General features: G+C 49.7%; 1 protein-coding gene across 1 annotated transcript; it reads right to left on the bottom strand.

Moving 5' to 3' along the window:
* Positions 1–14,749: 14,749 nt before the first annotated feature.
* Positions 14,750–18,202, bottom strand: HOXD3 (homeobox D3). The gene is made up of 2 exons (XM_030851291.2): positions 17,662–18,202; positions 14,750–15,507 (listed from the first exon to the last, which is right to left on the bottom strand). The coding sequence occupies exons 1-2, from the start codon at positions 18,200–18,202 to the stop codon at positions 14,750–14,752; spliced, it is 1,299 nt and encodes a 432-aa protein (XP_030707151.1).
* Positions 18,203–21,351: the final 3,149 nt, after the last annotated feature.

The following is a 21,351-nucleotide window of genomic DNA, read 5'->3' on the forward strand; positions in this document are numbered from 1 at the left end:
GGCGGGGTGGCTACGTGGCGCCGGCCGGCCAATGGGCGCCGTCTCAGCACGGCCTGGGTCCCGACTGGCGCGCCGCTGCACGCGCCTGCCCGGCCGCCAACTTTGCCAACCGGCGGGTGGCCGCCGACCAGCGCCCTACCCCAGCCCGGCGGAGAGGCGCCCTGGCCTGGGGCTGCGTGGGGAAGGGCGGGGCGAGAGCGCGGGACGCCTGCTTCCCGGACAGGTATTGGACCAGGTGGGGGCAGAAAGGCAGGACTGGCCGCTCGGGTGAGGACAAGAGGATGGAGAGGGTGTGAGCTCGTTCTTCTGCATCGTGGGTGGCTAGTCTCTCGGGTGTGAAGGGTGGGCGCCGCGGTGTGGAAAGTGTTAAAAGGCCATCGGGGACCGCTCCTAGCCTCCTCCTGGGAAGGTAAAGTTATTCCTCTTCCCTTTTTCTCTGAGCCCTTAAGCGCTTTCAGTGTTCTTGGCACTCCTCCTAATCTCTCTCCTAAACCTTGAGTAGACGTTTAATTTTTCCTCTTTTCCCTCTCGCCCCTATTCTGGGGACTAAATTTTATGCTGTAGGTGCTGTGTAGCAGGGGCGGCACAAACTCTTCACTTTTAAGCTAGATTTTTCACGTTATTTCGCAGCTTCTTCGATTGCTTCCATTTGTGGCGGCATCATAAGGGCGAGTATTGGAGTCCAGGGGTTTGATTTGGACAGAAGAAAGTTTCTGCCTTGTGGGACGTTTAGCAGATTCTCCCCCTCTGACTAGGTTGTAAAATAAAGAAACTGCCCTTGGAGTGGAACGCTCGTTGTGCTGCTCTCTTGGCGGTTGGCACACGCACCGTTGCTGCGCACGGTTTCTCCGAGGCGCTTTGGCTTCAGGGAGCAAAGGCTTCCCAGGGACCGGTCAGATCTCAGAGGTTTGGAGAGCCTTGTACCTCGAAGCAATTAAAGCTTCTGTTCCATCAGATAAGTGCTGCGTCGTCTCTTGCGAGTGAAATCTGAGGTCTCACAATGTTAATGGGCTCACGTCTTTCCCTTGATAATATGGTTTTGTTTACTGAGTGTAGAGAGACGGGAAATAAAAGCGCAATTGGCACAGGAAATGAAAAGTAGAATGGTTACAAAGACAAGCTTTACATGGATAAACCTTCCAACTTCCTTGAACATTTTTTTAAATGTTTCCCTCTTTGGGGCTCCAGGACAAATAACAAATTAAATAAATAAATGTTATTTACACACAGCGGTAATGAAAGAGGGTGGTTTCCTAAAACTCTGTGTGAATAGAGAGTCTACTTTTGGCTTATTCAAGTGCCCTTGAGGACTTGATCTATTACAGCCTCTAAGTTATGGTGACCGAGGTTTTATTATTGTTTTACTGATCCACTTGTCCTGAAAGAGCGATTGAGCCCTTGCCTAAAATTCCAGTCTGAGGAAGTCTGGAAAATAGGAGCTTTTACAGTCCAGGGAGCCAGTTCCTTACAGGGATGTGAACTTGTGAATAAACAGAGCCACACCAAAAGTGTTACCAGTGTTGAGGCTGAAGTTGAGCCAGGATGGGGGAGGGTTGAGCCTGGAGGGGAGAGGGTAGGTAGAGGGTAGACAGCTAGGAATGAGCACAAAGCTAAAGAGGTCGAGGATTCCTGCACTGCTGAAGTTCTTGGATTTAATTGGGAAATAAAATCCTGGGCTGGAAGATAGCCCTTCAAACTTGACATTGCTACTTCAGTTCTCTCCTGTAGCCAGTCCCACAACAAAGGTCCTAAATAGGTTTGTTTTTTTTAATAGTTTTTAAAAAGAGAAAAAGGCTCTTCTCTAGCACCTTGGTTGGGAAATGATAGAGCTCTTCAGAGCTAGCTCAGGCGTCACATATAGATGCATTTCTTCACTGTCCTCCTTCTGTGCCCTTCTGCAAAAGTATCAGCAGGTCAGATGCTGCTGAGTTCACAATGCCCCCTCATCCCCCCACTGGCTAGACTTTAATTTTTACCAGTTTTTACCAGCACAATGTCTCAGCTCTCACACTCTTGTCTCAAAACTATAAGACCCCGCTCTCAAATGGTACTCATCTGATCACAGCTTCTAGGTCCAGAGGCCCCAAGGGGTCAAGAAGGAAGGGTGGCCTTGTAAACGTCTCTAGAGAAAGACACCAGCTGGCAGAAACCCGGATGTAGGACAGGAAACCCAGCCTGATTGTTTGGCAAATCTGACCGAAACCTAGCAAATTAAGGGCCTTTTCTCTAAGGTTTCAGGAAAAACAGGCAGCCTAGGTGCCTTGGCAACCTTCATTGCAACAAAGACCAGGTTTTTAATGCTAAGCGTTTGGAGCAAAGGTTGGGTCCTTCATGTCACAGTTGAGCATTGACTTTGGTGCACCAGTGAGCTGTGCACACTATTTCCCCAAAGAGAAATTTTGGAGATTGAGCTTTTGCTGAGAGAAGAGAATGTCCTGAAAGGGACATCTAAAATTAATCATCTAAAAATTAGATTTTAAAAATCGTGCTATTTTAACAACTGTGGGTGAGGGTGGGTGGGTGGGGTGTTCAGTATGTGTTCAGACCCAGTAGCAGTTCCCTGATAACTGCAGGCAGAGAGCTACATTCTGTTCCTCCTTCTCTCTACTCCCTTTCGTCTCCCAGCCTTTGGCATATGCTACACCTTGGGGCTCAGAGTGGCCACATCTCCACTCCTGGGCTGGTTCTTGACTTACTCAGGATGAAAGTCAAGACTCTGATCATCTCAGACTCAGATTCAATAAACATTTGCCAAGGACCTACTGTGTAAGAACTTTTTTGTTAGGGGAAGCTTAGGCTGAGAAAAAAGATATTCTCAAACCAAAGGAACAAGGGATTCATTTCTGGCACATGTTAGCTATACTATAAATCTACTCTAGGAAAATCTGAATCTATAATTTTCTAAGGAGATGTTGGAAGATATTATTGGGGCAATTGTGTGTATAAAGATACGAATATAGGATATTTTTGGTAACTTTAAAGTTTGTCTCCTAGAAGTTCACAGAGTATGGACGAAATGTCTTACTGATTTTATTGCTTGTTCGAGTCATGGATTCTTGAGGGTCACTTACCCTGCTGGGTCTTGGTGCTGTGAGTTCTCAGCAGGAGGTGACAGCCTAGGGGCCTGATTGCCAGGTTGTGTTTGATGTAGGAATGCTTTGAAATCTGTCCCATCGTACTCACCACAGCAGTCACCCCCTAACCACCCCCCAGGACTACCCTTCTCTCCCACTCAAACAACAGTCTTCTTTTCTGCAGACAGAAGTGATGGAGGGTGGCAGTCTGGTCTTCTGTGTGTTTACAGTTGTTCCTAAGAAGCCTCTTACAATCCCTCTCCACAAGCCCCACTGTGTTATCCCTTGGAGATGCTTGAGCACATGCAAACTCTTGGCTCCACAGCCCCAAAGGACAGAAAGGCTCTTGCTTGTTGGGATAAAAAGGAGGGTTCTTTTCTCTTAAGCAAGATTTGCAGCTCTCTGCAGCATCCTTCTATCCTAAGGTAGAGGTAGGGATGAACGGGATCCTAAAGACAGGAATTCAAAACCTGTCTGAAGTCTGATAACGTGACCCTCCCTGAAGAAAACAGTTTAGTGTGCTGTGCCTTTCCCTAGAGTTTTGTGAAAGACTTGTGGGTCAAGCCCGTGTCTGGCACACAAGAGGCATTCGAGAAATGTTTGTTGGCATATGGACACCAAGAGGGGAAAGCGGGGGTGGGGGGGAGCGGCGGTGGGGGGGAAGAATTGGGAGACTCGGATTGACATATATACGCTAATATGTATAAAATAGATAACTAATAAGAACCTGCTGTATAAAATAAATAAATAAAATTCAAAGGGGAAAAAAAGAAACGTTTGTTAGGCAGAAATAAAAATGGACAGAATGGTGTGTCTTCACCATGACCAATATTGGCTAAAGGATATCCTTAGATTATTGGCTCCCGGCACCACTCCAGGTGGGTAGGAATCACCAGAGAAGCTTGTTTAAATGTGCAGGTTCCTCAGCCTCCCCTGCATCCCCACTGAGCTTCTAATCTACTAGGTCTGGCTCAGGAGTCTTTCTTTTTAATAAGCCTGTTGGGTGATTCTAAAGCAGTGTTCTTCGGAACCACACTTTGAAAATTTCTGCTTTAGGAGCGGGGGTGGGGGGGCAGTGTGGGGAGAGAGGGGTGATTCTTGACCAGCAAGTGAGAGTTCATGGCTAAATGGAGCAGGATTATACCTGAAAAGTGTCCAGAAGCCTGTTGGGTAGTAGGGGCAGAGAGGTCAATGTCAAGGTCAAACTTAAGTCTGGCTGGGCTGAAGTTCCAGAAAATATCCTTAAAAGGTAGTCAGTAGGAATGTCTCAAGTTTTGCTGACAAAATAGTGCTTTGAAGAGACCCAGCTTACTTCTTGCCACTTCCCTAACTTGGCTTTGAGAATGCCAGTGGGGTAGGAAGTGAAAGAAAGGATTTGTCTCTCCCAATCCCTTCAGAGAAAGATGAGTGGCTCTGAGGCAATGGGAAGAAGGAAGGAGTAGGAATGGGGGTCTCAAGAGAGAGGAGCCAACTCTCATTTCCTTCCATGTCTTCCAGATTGCCTGGAATGAGCACTTGAGCCCTCAGGATCCAGAGGGGGCCAACCGTCCCTTGGCCTAAGGTGTGACTCTCACTCTGGCTAGAGATTGACCTTTAGCAGCATAAGATGTCAATGCTAGGAGACCCCTTAGAGATAAGCGACATCAAACCCCTCATTTTAGTGGGGAAGTTACTTTATTTACTCAGACTTTAAAAGACAAAGCCATCCTTCAAAAGATGAGGGAACAAGCTTGGGTCTCCTGAATCCCCACAGTGTGCAAAGAGGACGGAGTCAGGCAGCCCGTCCTGTGCACAGTGGTGGCCTCCACGCTGAGCAACAGAGTAGTGTTCAAGGACACCACACTGCCAGTGGGGCTGACTGGGAGGCCTGCAACCCTCCCTTTGCCATTTGTTTGCTAAACCTGTGCCCCAGACTTCTGAGGTGCCACCTTGAGCTGCTCCTGCGAGAAAGGGCAGAACTGAGCCCGGGTCCTCACACCCTCCACCAAGCAAAGGTAAAGGATCCCCTCATTTCCTGTTCAGTTTGAGCAGCATCAGGGCCCTGGAGACAAAACAAGAGGCGTCCCTAGATTAATGTAGCTGGATAGGCAAGTACAAATAAGGACATGTGTGAACACACATAGGTACACCCAGGTCAATTATACTGATCTTTTTTTTTTTTTTTGCTCCTTTATCTTTATAAAGGGTATTAAGTTTGAATTTACATGGTTCAAGATTCAAGGGTACAAAATGGTGTGCAGTGAAAGCCCTTCTCCCACCCCTGTCCCCAGCCACCTAGTTCCCCTTCACATGGACAACAATTTTCCGAGTTTCTTCACCACTTTTATGAGTATATCTTTCCAGAAATACTTTATACCTTTACAATTATAGACAAATATATATTTGGTTATAGATACATCTCCCCGCATTTTTCCACAAATGATAACATATTACAAGACCCTTCTGCACCATGCTTTTCCCCCTATTATATCTTGAAGATCATTTCATACAGAACTTTCTACTTTATTTTTACAATTTTATGCTGTTCTATTGTATGCATCTACCACAACTTATTTAGCCAGTCCCTTATTAATGGGCATTTATTTTCATTTTGGTATTAGAAACACATGTTCAAATTTTTGCCTATTGGAAAAATTCCTAGACATGAAATTACTTAGTCTAATGTATGTACACTGGCAATTTTGATATATATTGCTAAATTGATCTCTTTAGAAGTGAATCAATTTATACTTCTACCAGCAGCAAAGGAAAATTCGTGTTTCCCCACACCTTTGACAAGTCAGTGGGATATTAAACTTTTTTTTATTTTTGCCAATCTGATCAATGAAAAATAATACCTTTTACTTACCCTTATAGCATCTCCAAAAATGTCATTCTTCCTTATCGTATTTTATCCTCTTATAATTTTATTTTACAAACGCTAATACTGACATAGAAAAAAGATAAACAATTTACTGTAGTCACATCCAATGTAAATGGCCAAAGTCAGATGTTCAGCACTCTTTCCTATACTACACTGTGCCACAAGGAAGCCTAAGGAGGTTCAAAGAGCATTCCCTGAAAGACACATGGTATAAAAAAAGCACAGAAGCTTTGACATCTGCTAAGAGCCCTCTCCTTTAGTGGTCTGATACCAAGACCACATTTCTGCATGTTCCCCTGGAGAGTACCCTCTGGAAGCTGAGGGACTCTGATTAGCAATCTGATCTGACCTAGCCCTAAGCATTAGGTTGGATTCAATATCTGGGAAGCAGTAGGGTGTTGTTTTTAATTTCCCTGAGACATTTCTCACTGGCCACCCAGGATCTAAGTATTGATCATCATGGTGTGGGTAAGAGGACGTTTTCCCTAAGTTTTAGCATTATATAGGACACTCACTTGGACCTGGTAAAGATAATACCTAAGTGTGGGAGTACACACACACACATGCACACACGCACACTGCTCTAATGATAAACTTACAAAGTAGATGTCTTTATTGACTGTTTTATTGATGATGAAACTGAAGGCCAGAAAGATTCAGTGAATTTCTTAGGGTCACACAGTGTATCAGTTAGCAAAGCAGAAACAAATGTACAGAGACCTAAACCTGAACTCATTCATTTCCCCTATGGAGTCTTCTCTTCCCCCTCCACTGTTCGTTTTGGTGGATGACCTGACTACCCCCTCAGGCGTCAGAATCCTAGGGATTAATAACCACAACTCCTCTTTCACTGATCCGATTGATCACCAAGTCCTGTGAATTCTTCCTCCTAAATGCTCTCCTCTTCATCCGTATTCAGTTTCTTCCTCTCTAGGCTTGATGATGGCAGCAGCCTCCTCCTTTGTTCTTCTTGCTTGCTATCTCTCCTTTGTCCCCTCAGACATAGTATCCCCAAGAGTCAGCTTTCCAAATACAGATAATAGGTAACCACATGTCCCAGCTTAAAACCTTCAGTGGCTCTCCCTTGCCTACACATTAAGTCCAGACGCCTTTCCATGGCCCTTACACAACCTCTCTTGTCCAGCCAGATGCCCCACTCCAGCTCCTATCCTTGTTCTAGGTCCACACCTTGCTCTTTCTTCCCTCCCTGCTTTTGTATGTGCTGCTCTCTCCACCTGGTATGTCCCTCCTTCCTGGGCCTAAAAAAACTCCTGTACTTCAGGGACCCAAATTCACCTCTTCTGAGAAGCCTTTTTTGACACGACGATACTGTTAGTGGAGCCTTTATTCCAGGAACATTTTGGCCACACCTATGTTATAGCATCTGTCACACTGTCTTAGGATTAATTCTTTTTCTCCCCCCAGTAGATCGAAGGGCGTACACATCAATTTTGTATCCCAGAGCCCAGCACAGTGCACATAGGAGCTGTTCAGTAGCTATTGGTGAAGGGAGAGAGGACTCTGAACCAAGGACAAGAGTATTTTAATTGTATTTTAATTGCTTGAGAAGTTCAGGACCCTGTGCAAGGCTTAATGCTTCAGTTTATATCTTTCTGAGGAAAATGGCAGTAGACCATTCCTCCAGAGCAAGTTTTTTCCACCCAAGAGGACGGTGAGAGAGAAGAGGGCTGAGGGGAGGGAGAGAAATCTGGGACTTTCTATCCTTCAGGGGCTCTTTCCTATGGGCTGAGGCAAACACATTAACTTGAGAAACTTCTCACCTGTTGTCACTTAGAACAAAGGTTAAAGAGAGGGTAGCCCAGAACTCTCTTAGAACTTATTACAGAGAGGACAACAGGTACCGCTCAAGAGGGGGTACAAGGCCCGGGCTACCCGCTCATCCAGGCCTTCCTGCTGTGAACAGCTGTAAGACTTGAAGCCTGCCCGCGCCCCGCCCCCACCGCTTGCAGTCTCCTCCTTCACGGTGTTTCAAAAATGAACCCAAAAGAGCCAAAGCAGAAATACTGCAATCCTTCCCTCACACCATAAAAGAGAGAAGAGACATATCATTGTGGTTAGTGTTCTAAGTGTATTTTTATGGTTATTTTAAATGGCATTCAAGTTTAGTTCCAAGTTCAATAGGGGTCTCATCCTGCTTCCTCCCACACAAATAGTCCTGCAGGTGAATGAGAGAACGAAACTAGTTCAGCGTCTCCCCTAATTCTGATCCCTCGGGACATCGTGTATAAAACTCTTAAATAAAAGTGTATGCAAGAACCTTCCGACCCACTGAGATTTTTCTTGTCCTGCCCTCAGAGATGGATTTGTCCCTTTCTGGGGGGACAGGAGCGTTGAAGGGGGTCGGGGGGGGCGGCGGGAGGTGCGTGGGAGGCGGGGCTGGGAGGCGTTGGGGCCGGGCAGTTGGGGGGCCTGCGCGCCCTGCGTGCTCCGCGGGCTGGGCTGGCGGGCGGCCGCGCGGCCGCGGTGCCCTCGGGCCTCGCGCGGCAGAGCGCGTGGCGGCGGCTCGCGCCCTCAGCGCTCAGCCTGCGTGCCTGTGTCTCCTCCGCTTGCGGTTTCTGGTCGGATCCCAGCTGGCCCGGACTTGCTCCGAAGTAGGAGGGACCGCTGTCGAGCGAAAAGTGCACACCGGTGATTGATGAACTCTTAATAGGACTAACCTCTCCCGCCCCCACCCTAGACACACACGCAGAGCAGGCCTTCACCCCCGCCCCTCCCCCGGCCTCCCCGCGGGCCAGGGGGACGCGGTCGCCAGCCGGTTGGGTGATTAACTCACCGTTTGTCTCTCAGAAAGTGTTCCAGGTGGATCAGGAACACCCACCCGCCCGCCGCTCCGCGCCGCGCCGCCTCCGGGAGACGGGATCGAGCGTGCGTCACATGGCGCGGGCCGAGCCGGCCTTTGTGCAGCGCGACCGCCCCGCCGCCCCGGGAAGGCGGCGGCTATTGTTCCCCGCGGGGGTGGGAGGTGCTCGGACTCGGGGTCCACGCCAGCCCCTCCCCAGTGTGTCCCCAGGTTCGAGGATGGGTGGGGGCCTCCTTTGTGTGTTTTCTGCCGGCGGCGGAGATGGCATCGTTGCTGCCCCAAGAGGTTAGGAGACGCGGGTGAGGGAGGTCAGTCGTGGCTCTGCCACTGCCTGGAGCTCAGCCCAAGTGACCCAGTTTCCCGCTCCCTTGGCCCTTGGGCCCTTGTGGAAGTTGGGAGGGATGTGGTATTTGTAAGGCAGCACTCTGAACAATAGAGCCATCAGAAGACCTTCTCCCTGTCTCCTCATAAGTCAGGGACACTCTTTTCCGATCCTTCAAAAAGGCCCTGGTCCAACAGGTCCTCTTGGCCCGGTTTTAGCCCCACTTCCCCAGCAAAAACACTGCATTTCTATCGGGGTTCTCCATGCATCCTCATTTAAATTAAGATCTCCTCCTTGGGCTCTTACTAATGTTAAAATCCTATTCGAATGGTTTTCCAGTTATTATTCTTCCATAACAATGATCCAGACTAGATATAGGAACCAGTCAAGATATTTTGCCACAAGACCTGGGACAAGAAGACTTCCGTCATATCTCCCATCATGCTGATCTCCTGGGGACCCTTCGCCTGCTTCTGCTACTGCAAATGACTGGACATGCATTTATTTACCTTGGTTCTTCCTGCATGTGTGGAAACCTTTTGTTCACTGTGCTTCAGGCTGAACCGGGCCTGAAAGTGGGTCTTTGAATTGTCTTTGTACTTTCCTAACTTGCCAAGGTGAGTATGAGACCTGAGCGAAGTGTTTAGGCATGGGCTTTGGGCCAGGTATAAAAATCCATTGGGAACCAACTTTGAGCCCCAAAAATAAGGGCATTTGTAGCTGGAGTAGAATACAAGGGAGCAATGATAACTAAGATTTCATCCTCTGTGATGATCCTCTCCACTACCAGTATCACCAGTGTAGTAAGTACAGAGGATTCATCTACCCTATCTTTTTTCTCTCCATCCCAGCCTTCTGCAAGAGAGGTCTAAGTGAGCCAGTAGTCAGAGGTGATGAGGGTGTGGCTGGCAACTCAGCCTCAGCTCCCTGTGCCCAAAGTGTCTAGGGATGGGTCTGCTCACCCAGGCCCCTCTAAGGGAAGTTGCAGTGCCCTGAAGTAATCAGGCTGTAGGCCTGTGGGGACTGGAGACTTCTGTCTCTCTTTTTATTTTTATTTAATATAAACTTCTGTTCGCCCTATTCTTTTCTTACAGTTTCTGAAAGAAGGAGCAGAGTAAGGCCAAGAGTTGCCAGATGAAGAGGACCTTCCTGCATCTAACTGGGATTAACCCATTCTTGTCTATAGGAGGAAGTTTCAACTAATTCTCAGGATAAAGTCAAAACAGGCCTGTGACTGTTCCTTGAATATTCATGGTGTAAACAAGCTTCTGGCTCCCCCAGGTCAAGCAGAGAAACACTTTTTATTAGAATGTTGGGTTTCTTCTTTGTTATTCAAACATACACCCACACACATATCCTCTTCACCCTCCCTAATGAAAAACCTCAACAGATGGGGAGCCTAGGCTCCCAAGCCTGCTGGCTGAGAAGATCACTTCACTCAAGGGTCAGTTGGCTGGTACTGAATGGGGGAGGGAGAAGGGACGAGTAGCTAGTATAGTTAATCACTATTTTTTAATACTCCTTACAGATAGAAATTCAAAAACTCCTTTTCAGCAAGGTTAGCAGCCTCCCTCCGGGGCCTGGGAAACTAATTTGGCTGATGTGTCTCTGATAGAGACTAGGCTTGGGTTGCTCCAAGGGGAAAGCACTTGCTCTGTATTCTCTCCCTCTCTCATCTGAACGCCTGTACAAAGAAATGGTACAAATGGAGGGTTAACTTAATGATTCCATCAGAGGCGGATTCTTCTCTGTCAGGTCGCTGGATAAGGCTGAGGTCTGAAAGCCAGGAGGTAGAATGTGTAGTCGCCCTTTCTTGCCACCTTTCCAGGGGCCAGGACTACTCTTCAGGCCTTTCCTCGGCAACTTCCCCACCCCCCTGGCTAGCTCAGTTGGGTCTTCTGACTCCACTCAGGCTGGGTCCTGAGTTTCTCCTCGTAGCCAGGGCAGGCTCTCCCTCGGCCGAAATCTTTTCCCACCCCACCTCCCATTTTGTAGCTGGCCATTCCAGCTACCTCACCTCAGCGCTGCTTTAATTCACGTTTGACTGCCTCGACGGAGCAACCAGGGGCTCCCGAATGACCGCCACCCCCCATACGTGGGCCTGGGCTTGAGGCCCCGAGCCCTTTCTTCAGGTCCCAGGAGACTCCCCCACAAACTCCCTGATCCCACCTCCCTCAAAGCGTTCTCTGTAGGACAAAGGCAGAGCTGGCCACGGCCACAGCCAGACAGCCATTTCCTTCCCTTGCGCAGACGAGGTAAAAGCCTCCTGGAGCCCAAGGCCCGGAGAGAGGCGGGCCCCTCACCACCTGCCGGTGTCGGCCCCCGCGCCGCCTTTGTGCGGCCTCCCCGCCGCGGGGCCCGTGGGAAGCCGCGCGCACAATGGCGCCGCCGCTCCCGGAAGACCCGCTGCTCCAGGCGCCCTGGACCCAGCGCCCGGTAGCGAGAGGCCAGCAGCCTCGAGGCCGTGGTGAGCTCCCCACGGCCCCCCGCGCGCCGCTCCCGGGAAGAAGCCTCGGTCTGAGATGGCGGTTTCCTTCCGCTGCAAACTTGCCCCTTCCCGCTGCAGTCCGCTCCGGGAGAAGGAGAGGCCTGGACCCGGAGCGCCAGGCCGGGCCCAGGGCTCCCCTCCCCCACTCTTCTTTCTCTGCTTTTCCGAGACCTGGGAGGGAGGAGGCGGGCGCCTTCGCTGATAGAGCAGCTATTGTGACCTTCCCTCGCAGAGCGGGAAGCCAGCCGGGTGTACACCGCCGGTGGTGGCGGGGGAGGAGGCGACTGTGTGCAAACCTCGGGGTGCGGAGGGGGTGGCACTGGGAAATAAAGGTTTGCAACCTCGGGCATTGGAGCCCTTCAGAGGGCGTTTGGTTGTGTTTAGACTCCGGTGCTTCCTAACACTAATTGCAGGCTCAAAAGCAGCAGAATTTATGGCGAAGGCCAAGGCGGCTTGTTTATAATTTATGAAGTTTTAAATGGCCGTGCGCGGGCCCCCGCTCTCGCCCTGGTCGGCGGCCGCGCAGGAAGCGCCCTCCCCAGATTCGCCGCCGCCCTCACTCGCGCCGGGAGCCACCGAGTGTGGCTATCGTATGACGCTCACGCCAGTGGCAGGAACGGATCCATCCGAGCGGCTCTCAGAAGCTTCAGGGAACCTTTCTCCAGAGGTGAGAGAGGACCGCAGGTTTGTCCGAAGAGAACTCCCACCCCACTAGCGAGGGGCGGCTGCGGCTGCCTGAAGAGGGAGCCCCCAACCCCGCGCTTCTTTCAGCCCGAGTGTGAGAGGAGGCTATGTCAGCCGGGATAGACACCGTTTAAAATCTAATCCATGAAACGCTAAGCCGCAGATGACACTTGGGGCCTTGCAGACACCCGCAGACTCAGCAGATACTCCTGCGGTAACACACCGCGCTGGAAAACGCCTGGAGCCATGATGCATTATGTATTTTTATTATTTATGGTGGGAAGAGGAGATGAGGGAAAACCGGGCGGAATCTAAACAGCCTGACAATTCATCTGTTTAATACTTAGCCAGTTAAGAAGGGTTGTTGTAATCCCTGCAAGGCAGCAAGCTCTTCTTTGATTTCCCTAATAGCTTTAAAAAATAATTCCTTACAAGACAATTAGAAATTCTGCCTATGGATGCAAATTTCACAGAAAAACAATTTTAAGCCTTGAAAGTGGGTAAAATATCCCTTCGGTTGAAGTCATTTATTCTGTTGATACACTTCTACAACATGTATACTTTAAACCTGCTCGGATGAAGTGAAATTTAGCAAAAAGGATAATCCCCTCCCACCCCCCAATCTAACATGCCATTTTAAAAACAGCACAGAGGAACAAGAAAACTAAATATTATTTTCAGCCATCACTATTTAGCGAAACACAAACATCCAAATAGAAACGATTGTTGTTCCACCAGAAGATCAGAAGTTAAATTATTTCCACACAATAGGAATGTCACCTCGTGTCACCGGGGATGTAGTAGGAGTTGCATTATTTGTCAAACCAAATAGAGATGCGTGGGCCCACTTTGCTGAAATACAAAAGAATTGAACCTTATCTGAAGGCGTTCTCCGAGTGCCTCCTTCTAGAGAAGCGGGGGTAAGTAGTGCGCCCCAGCTAAAACCACACTAATATTTACAAAATGGTTATAAATCCTCGAAGACATTTTGCCCATTTTGTCCAAAGAAGCAGGAGTGAACAAAGTGTTTATACTTGTTATGTTCCATTAATGAAACTTTTATTACTTTACATCACGGGGAACGTTTGTCTTCTTGAGAAATGAACTACTGACTTCTATAAGGAAAAAATCGTGACAGAATTTCCTAGAGAAAAAGCTTAGGTGCATGGCTTCAAATGATTATTTCTTTTTCAGCATCTTAGCTTTTTCATAGCTCAGTTCTTCTTATGACTTCTCTTGTGTCTTTGATTGTCAGTTTTCTTTCAAAGTTTATTTTTTACTACTTAGCGCAGAAAAGTGAGCTCTGGCCTCCCCAATGTAAGTGCAATCTAAAAAAGTGGATTTGTGTCTAGAAAGAGGGCAATAGAAAGAGCAAAACAGGCAGCAGTGAAACACCCTACCCAGGTCATCCCACACAAAACATTTCTAGGTTTGCATCCTCAAATATTCCCCCCCCACACACACACAACCTAAAGTCAATAGTTGGAAGGTAATCAAGTATCCCCAGAACCAGTTTGTGTACTGGATTCCAAATAAGTGGAAAAAATATTTCAAAGTGTCAGCCTACTGGGGGGCCTTCCACCGGGATTGTGCGCAAGATAAGGGTAGAGTGATCTACTTGCAAGTGTGCGTGATTAACACAGATACACTTAAGACTGAGAAAATTTTTTATTTTAAATATTTGTTCAAATAGTACCAGACAATTTGAAATCAATAAACTGTGTCGAGTGGCGAGGGCTGTGGCTATTGGGAAGAGAATAACGGGTGTCATGCCACGCCATGGGGCCGCCTGACTCTACCCGTGAAGGACAATTTGCGGTCTTAATCCTTTACATCAACTACACACACCAGCCACGGTTACAACTGTTCAAAACTACTCTCTCAACTAGTTCAGACCAAGGGGACTAAAGAGGTGAAATGTGGCCCCCGCGGCCTGGGAGCGCGTTCCTAAGCTCGGCTGGAGAATTCTACAGATATACACATAAATACATTAAGACGAGGATAAATAATCAGGAAAACGAAATGACTCGCTTCAAATAATAAATACAGATCGTTGAGTCCGATGCAATCCTTACGGGACGGGAAGAAGCATATAAATTAAGGTCTCCGCAACTAAACTAGACGCGGGCCATGCCCGGACTCGCCGGGTTCTGGACCCTCTGCAGGGCGCGTCGCCGACGGATCTCAGACTTACCTTCGGGACACCATTACCAGATTAGAGTCCCTCGGTCCGCAGTTATGTGGCACTGTCAGGCTTACAGAGGAGAATCCTTGCGGCTGATTTATGGCGAGTCACCCAAAGCAGGGCGAGCCTGGAGAGGAGGCCCAGACGCCTGCGCCTCGGCCGCTGTTGGCCCGAGACCGGAAGACAGCGACCGGGCCAGAGCGAGGGCGGGGGTCACCGAGCTGCCCCGCGGGCCCCGCCCGCCACCCCCGCCACCCCCGCCACCCAAGCAAAAGAGGTAATCGCGCCGCGAGTTCGGGCCGGTGGCCGCCGCTACAGATGCGTCAGTTTGGGGGCCTCGGGCAGGCGTCCCTGAGACGAGTGGTGGGCCGAGAGATCTGTGTAGGTGGGATGAGGGTCACACGGTCCGTGGTGGTGATTGCCGGGAATCTGCGCAGCGCAACTGTAGTCCACGCTGGCTGAAGATGGGTGCGAGAGGTGGCCCAGGTTGAAGACGGGCCCGGATGCGGGCGCCATGGAGTCGACGAAGTTGCCGCCCACGTACACCGGGCTGCCCTGCAGGTTGGCGCTGGCGAAGCCGCCGCCGTTGCTCGCCATGGGGTGGGGCTCGAATTCGGGCGCCGCGTAGCGCTTCTGCTGCGGCAGGCAGCTGCTGAGCGGCGCCGTGTAGGCAGCCAGGCCGTACATGTTGGGCTGAGATTTGGCGAAGGCGGGCGGCGAAGGCGCGTCGTAGGCCAAGCCGGGCACGGGTGGAAGCTGGCCCGAGTAGGCCACGTGGCCCGCGGCGCCGCCGAGCGGCGGGCTGCGCTCCGGGGACTGACCGGCCGGCGAGTGCAGGATACCCTTGGCCTTCTGGTCCTTCTTGTACTTCATGCGCCGGTTCTGGAACCAGATCTTGATCTGCCGCTCGGTGAGGTTCAGCAGGTTGGCCATCTCCACGCGGCGTGGCCGGCACAAGTAGCGGTTGAAGTGGAATTCCTTCTCCAGCTCCACCAGCTGTGCACTTGTGTACGCCGTGCGCACCCGCTTGGACGCTGGGCCCGGTGGGCTCTTGTCCTCGCAGCTCTCTCCTGGGCAAGGAGGGAGAGAGAGGGGACGCTGAGCGGGAGAGGTGGGGACACCCTGGGCCAGAGAGAGGTGCTTCCCAGGCTCCTGCCTCTTCCTCCCTCCCTCCCACCACCTTAATCACGGATGGAGTGGGGGAGGGGCGTTTGAGAGGTGAGATTCCAAGAGATTCCAAGAACTCAAAGGCCCCAGGCCTACTATCAGTGGCACCTGAAACTCCCATCTGCCTTCTGAAGTCCAACTCATTCTGCCCACCCCCTCCCCTTCAGCCTAGCCCATCATCTCGTCCCAAAGGCTGAGGAGGAGTTTAATGAGAGACTAGTAGCAGCTGGTAAGGCCTTCCCCCCTGTCAAAGCAGGGCCAGACTTTTTTGAACAGTCCTTCCAGCCTCTACAGCTGGGAAGGGGGTTGGGGGGGTGCGGTTGGAGGCAGCCCCAAACTGCCTTGCTCAGAGTCTGGCTCCTGGGCAAAGTACCCCAAGCACCGAATGAGGGTGGAGATCCTGGCACCTCACTCCAGCTCAGCTGTACCCATGAGCTCAGTACCCAAATGCAGGGAGGTGACAAACCATAAAATTACAGCCCCAGAGTTTTAGAGGATCCAAGACCAGGCTGGGCGTATTTTGAATACTGCAATGCTAGGAGCAGCAGCCTCAGCCCTGGTTTCCACCACCCCTGCCACCTCTCAGCAGCTTGTCCACTCCCTCCCTGGGAAGACAAATGGATTTCTCCTGGGAGGGAGGGCCTGGGTGTGCAGCTGAGAAGGAGGGGCAGAAGGAGAAGGAACTTAAAGACTTGAAGACACGTCCCCCTACGAGCAGCAGCCCCACAGAGCAGCAGGCAAACCAGAGAGCTGACAACAAGCTAACTACATCCCAGGCCTCAAGCTAGCCCTGAGTCTGGGAGCAAGTTCATCTACCTGAAGATAAAGTACATCAGAGAGCACAAGGCCAGAAAAGTTCAGGAACCAAACAGGCTGAGCACAGAGAGGCAGAAGGCCTCAGAGCTCCCGGCCCTACCTGTCTTCTTCCACACCCCCTAAATGGACCTACGGGAAATATTCTCAACTCCAGGGTCTCCTTTTCCAGGGAGAAAAACCCAAGGCTGCTCCTGTTTCAGAGTACATCCTCTTCCCTTAGGATCTGTGCTTCCACATTAGGGATTTAATGGGATGGGGAGAACTGAGCTGGGGTGGGCTAAGTAGAGTCCCATGGTTATTTTTTGCAGACCCTGGTTGGATTCCGGTGTGTAATTTGGGGTTTTTTGGTTTTGTTTTTTGTTGTTCTTGTTTTTATTGTTTGGGCGGGGGTGGGGGTGGGGGTCGCCAGGCCTCACAGCTTGCGGGCTCTTAGTTCCCCAACCAGGGATTGAACCTGTGCCCTCGGCAGTGAAAGTGAGGAGTCCTAACCATTGAACCGCCAGAGAATTCCCCAGGTGTGCCATTTTGTAGTTTTGTTATCTTGGGCAAGTGACTTATCTCTAACAGTTTCCTGATGGGTGTTTTGTCATATACCTACCTCAAAGCGTTCTTTGGAAAATGAAATTAGACAACGTTTGTAAAGCGCTTAACATGGTTCTTAACATAGCATTCCATAGACTTTAGTTCTTATTAATTTAAGCGAGTGGGAATCATGTGATATGAGCTACATAACCACCTGGATTTGGGGATCATAGTATCTGTCTTCAAGTTTTGAAGAGCTGTTGGTGGAAGAAGGAGTTGAGTTATGACCAGCAGCCCAGGAGAGCAGATATTAGGGCAGTATAAGGAAGAGCTGTCTATGAGTAACTCTGAGACATGTCCAGCAATGATGCCAGCAGCCTGGAATGGACATGAGCACCCTGTCACTGTAAGGATATGACCACAATCAGAGACACTAAAAAGAAAGAACAGGGAGTTCCCTGGTGGTCTAGTGGTTAGGATTCGGCACTTTCACTGCCGTGGCCCGGGTTCAATCTCTGCAGTCCCTGGTCAGGAAACTGAGATCCCTCAAACTGCGCAGCGCAGCCAAAAAAAAACCTTTTTTTTCTGCATGAGGAGTTTACACATATGGCCTCCAAAGTTGCCCTTCCAGCCCTGAGCCTCTTAATTCCTGGGCGAGCTAGTCTCTTGGGGTCAGTCTGGGGGACTTAGCCCAGGCATGAGCCCCTTCAGAGAGCTACCTGCAGTGGCACAGCTGTTCTTCTGCTTGGAGTTCTGTCGGGACTCTTTCATCCAGGGAAAGATTTGCTTGCTGATGGTGGCTGAGGAGCCAGAAGCAGTGGGCCCACCCTTGGCCTTCTTGGCAGGTACTCCACCTCCAGGGTTGGTGGGCGAGGATGGGGGCAGGGCTGGTGGGGGAGGAGGGGGTGGTGGTGGCTGCTGCTCTGAGTTCAGACCAGGAGGCTGGCTGCCACCCCCACCTCCCTGACTGTTCCCAGTGCCAGGCCTCATGCAGCTTCCATTGAGTTCAGCCCCCTTGTGGGCTGGGGCTGGCAGAGGTGCAGAGCTCTGGATGGAGCAGGCAGAGCCCGGGTAATCAGTGTCCAGGGAGTTGGCAGCAGCAGGGGGTGGATAAGGCTGATGGGGGGCACTATAGCCATAAGTGTCAGCAGCTTTGCTGTAGCCATAGCCTCCGAAGAGTCCTGGGCTTTCATAGTAAGCAGCCTTCTGCATCGTGTACTCAGGAAGCTCCGGGGCCTGCTGACCCTGCTCAAATAACATTGACCACCACTGTCTCCTTCACCACCACCTCCAATGTCTGCCAAATCCTGAGAGAGCTGGGGCAGCTCCAGGCTCCAGACAACCTGCAAAGAAGAAAAATGAGAGGCCCCAGAGGGACTGTCATTGGCAAGACCAGTCAGTATAGAAGGACTAGCCCAGGCTCTCTGCTTCCCACCAACTTAATAGTAGGAGGATCTGAGATTTTATAAAGTTCAACTTATTTGAACCCTTGGAAAAGTCAGAAGGAATTTCTCATAAACACAAAAAAAGAGTTTCCTTTATCCAAGGGAAGGGGCTTTTTTTTTTTCCAGATACAATTTTCTTTCTCCAAGATTGTCAATTTAGCCTTTGAAACTACATAGAAGAGCATTTATGGCCTGATGCATTTTAATGACTGATTCTCCCACTAGACTCTGAGCTTTTTGCAGGAAGGGACTGTGTCTTATTCACCTGCGTATTCCTAACATCCAGCCCAGCGCACCACATGTAGTAAGTGCAGTAAATGCTTGTTGAATGAGTGAATGGATCAGTCAGTCATTAGGTCATCCCAGGGTTTTGATGGGCAAAAGAAAGTCCTATAACACTCAGAAAAGCCAGAGCTCTCAAAAAAAGTATCTCCCCCACCTGGTTTCAAAATCACAGCATCTTTCACGGAGATGCAGATAGTCCACTCTCCGGTGACTGGGTGAGAATTGGCCGGTTAGCTCATGGGTCAGCACTGTGAAATCTACTAGGAGATAAAAGCCAAGAAGAGGACTTAAAGACTCCCAGACTTATTTTGAGGCTAGAAAAGTTTCTTCTCTTTGGTCTACATTTTTCTAGATGCTTAACTTTTTCCTCCACTACTTTTAAATGGATACCACTGGAAATGAGTGAAGAGATTTAGAATTTGAAATGCATGGAGCATGGGCGAATGAAAAATGCTTTATGTTATAACTCTATCATTTTAATCCTGCATCCATTGTATAAATAGATACTACTATTGACCTCTGCTCTGGATCATCCATTCCACCCCACCTCCCACCCAATCTACAACCAATGAGAGAACCTCTCTTGGCATGATGAATGGACCCAGAATTAGAAGAAGAAAAAAAAAAAACTAAGAAAAATTCTACCGCTTTTGTGTCCTCTGACTCTTGATGGGGGGCTTACCTTCTCACCCACCCCCCTCTTCTCCTGAAAGCCCCTAATGAGTTAAAGTATAACTAATACCATTCAACCACTTTCATCTGCTTGATAAAGAAAACTCATAGGTCAGCTCCCAGGTCTGAATTCTTGATCTCATCTTTCAGGCAGCTTTCCTTCCCCCAAACTCCCTGGTTTCCATCAGGGACATCATGATGGACCACATTATCTAGACAACTTATGTAGCCTAATGGATTTGACCACTAGTACTAAAACCACTCCTCCGTTTACTCATTTCCCCTACACTTTCACCAAACAGCCTAACTCAATTTTTTAAATTCTTCATATTAGCCTTTATTTGGTAGTAGAGTTGCCCATTTTGTTTTCAAATAAAAGCGAATATGCCATTAATCTTGATAAGAGAAAGACCCTTCTCAATGGAATAACAGAATACTAGGATGTAATGTTTTAGGAATAGTTTCTATTGTTGTTCTTAAACTTATGTAATTAGGATATCTACCAAACAAAGCTGGTCTTAATCTTTCATTCATTTTCTGTATCATTCTCTGACTATTAAAGTTACTGCATATTAAATGGACAGCTACATCCTCATCCTGTGACTAATATTTGTATGTATTTGCCCACAGGCCAAAGGACTACATGTACTCCGAGTTTGGTTAAATCTCTGGACTTTTCTGGGATCCTGCTTCCAGTCTTAAACCTTGGTCCCTCTGGATGTCAAAATGGTCACATTTGACATTCAGACCACCAGAACTCGCTGCTGTTTCTGTCACTCCATTTACAGCAGTGCAAGCAAAACATCCCCCCTCTTGCCTCCCAGGATGACCAAGTTTATCTTGATAGGTAGACCAGTCACATTAAAATAGCTTCTTTAGGAACTGACCAAGTCTTTGAAACAGATAGCTTTACATATATAGTTGTTCCCATGGCATATTCCTAGACAAACCTCTGTGCATGTACCTCAAAAGTGCAACTACTGGGCAGCTCCCTGAATAAGCAGAGTCTGTTCTCCCACTTCTGTTTTCATTGTCTTAAGGAATTTCAAGGGTCACTCAGTGATGATCCACCACCCAAATGTCCATCTTCCCAGAGGCAAGGGCAGTAGCTCTCTCCTCACTGAAAAGGGCTTTGCAGCCTCTCCCCCACCCCAAAATGTAGAGCCCCAAAGAAGTCACCTTTCCTAAAACAGAACCTGAGGATATTGTTACAAAACTGGTTTTTTTTAAAAAAGCTTATTTCTTTCCAGAAATCGCTACTCCTTGTGAACTCTGCTTGAACCTAAGAAGCAGGAACGGGTCATAAATCACTTGGACAATGGTCAACTGTTCAGTGGCTCATCTTTTCGATCCCCCCCCCCTTTTAAGGCTTTCTTTTCTCGCCCTTTGGTACCTCTGCTCATTTGGGCCCCCGACCCAAATGCCTTGGGGCGAAGACTAACTCGCGTAGGGGGAGGGGCGGTTTTCGAAGTCCTCAGCTGCCCTTTCCTCTCCTCCTGCCCTCTACCTCCCAATCCTGCTCCCACCCTACAACCAGCACCCCCCCGGCCCCCCCCCGCCCGGAACACCGGTCGAGGCAGCCTCCCCAGAACCCCGCCGGCGCCATCCCCGGCTCCTCCTGGGGAAGGGGCACCAAACGGGGTTTGGCTGGTTCTTTCTCGTGGTCCCGGGAAGTTGCCCAGCTCAGCTCCGAGGCCCAACCGCAGGCCGGGAATGCAAGGCCAAACTGTTCCCAGCCGGAAGGAAGGCGGCCTCGGAGCGACCACCGCCCGTTCCCCGGGCCGTGGTGGCCCGCCGCACCCGCCGCGCCTCCGAATCAGCCGAACCCTGATGCTTGCTCACTGACTGCACTTAATTCTGCCCGGGATCAATACCTAAATATGATACCGAATAAATAAAAGGCGCTCACAGCGGCCGGGGGACGGAGTTATTAAGCAGCTGGAGCTCTCACGGTGCATATCAATGCACCTGTCATTGTGGTTTGTAGCAAAATTTATGACTGCGAGC

Source organism: Globicephala melas, chromosome 7, assembly GCF_963455315.2.
Source record: "Globicephala melas chromosome 7, mGloMel1.2, whole genome shotgun sequence".
Lineage (NCBI taxonomy): Eukaryota > Metazoa > Chordata > Mammalia > Artiodactyla > Delphinidae > Globicephala > Globicephala melas.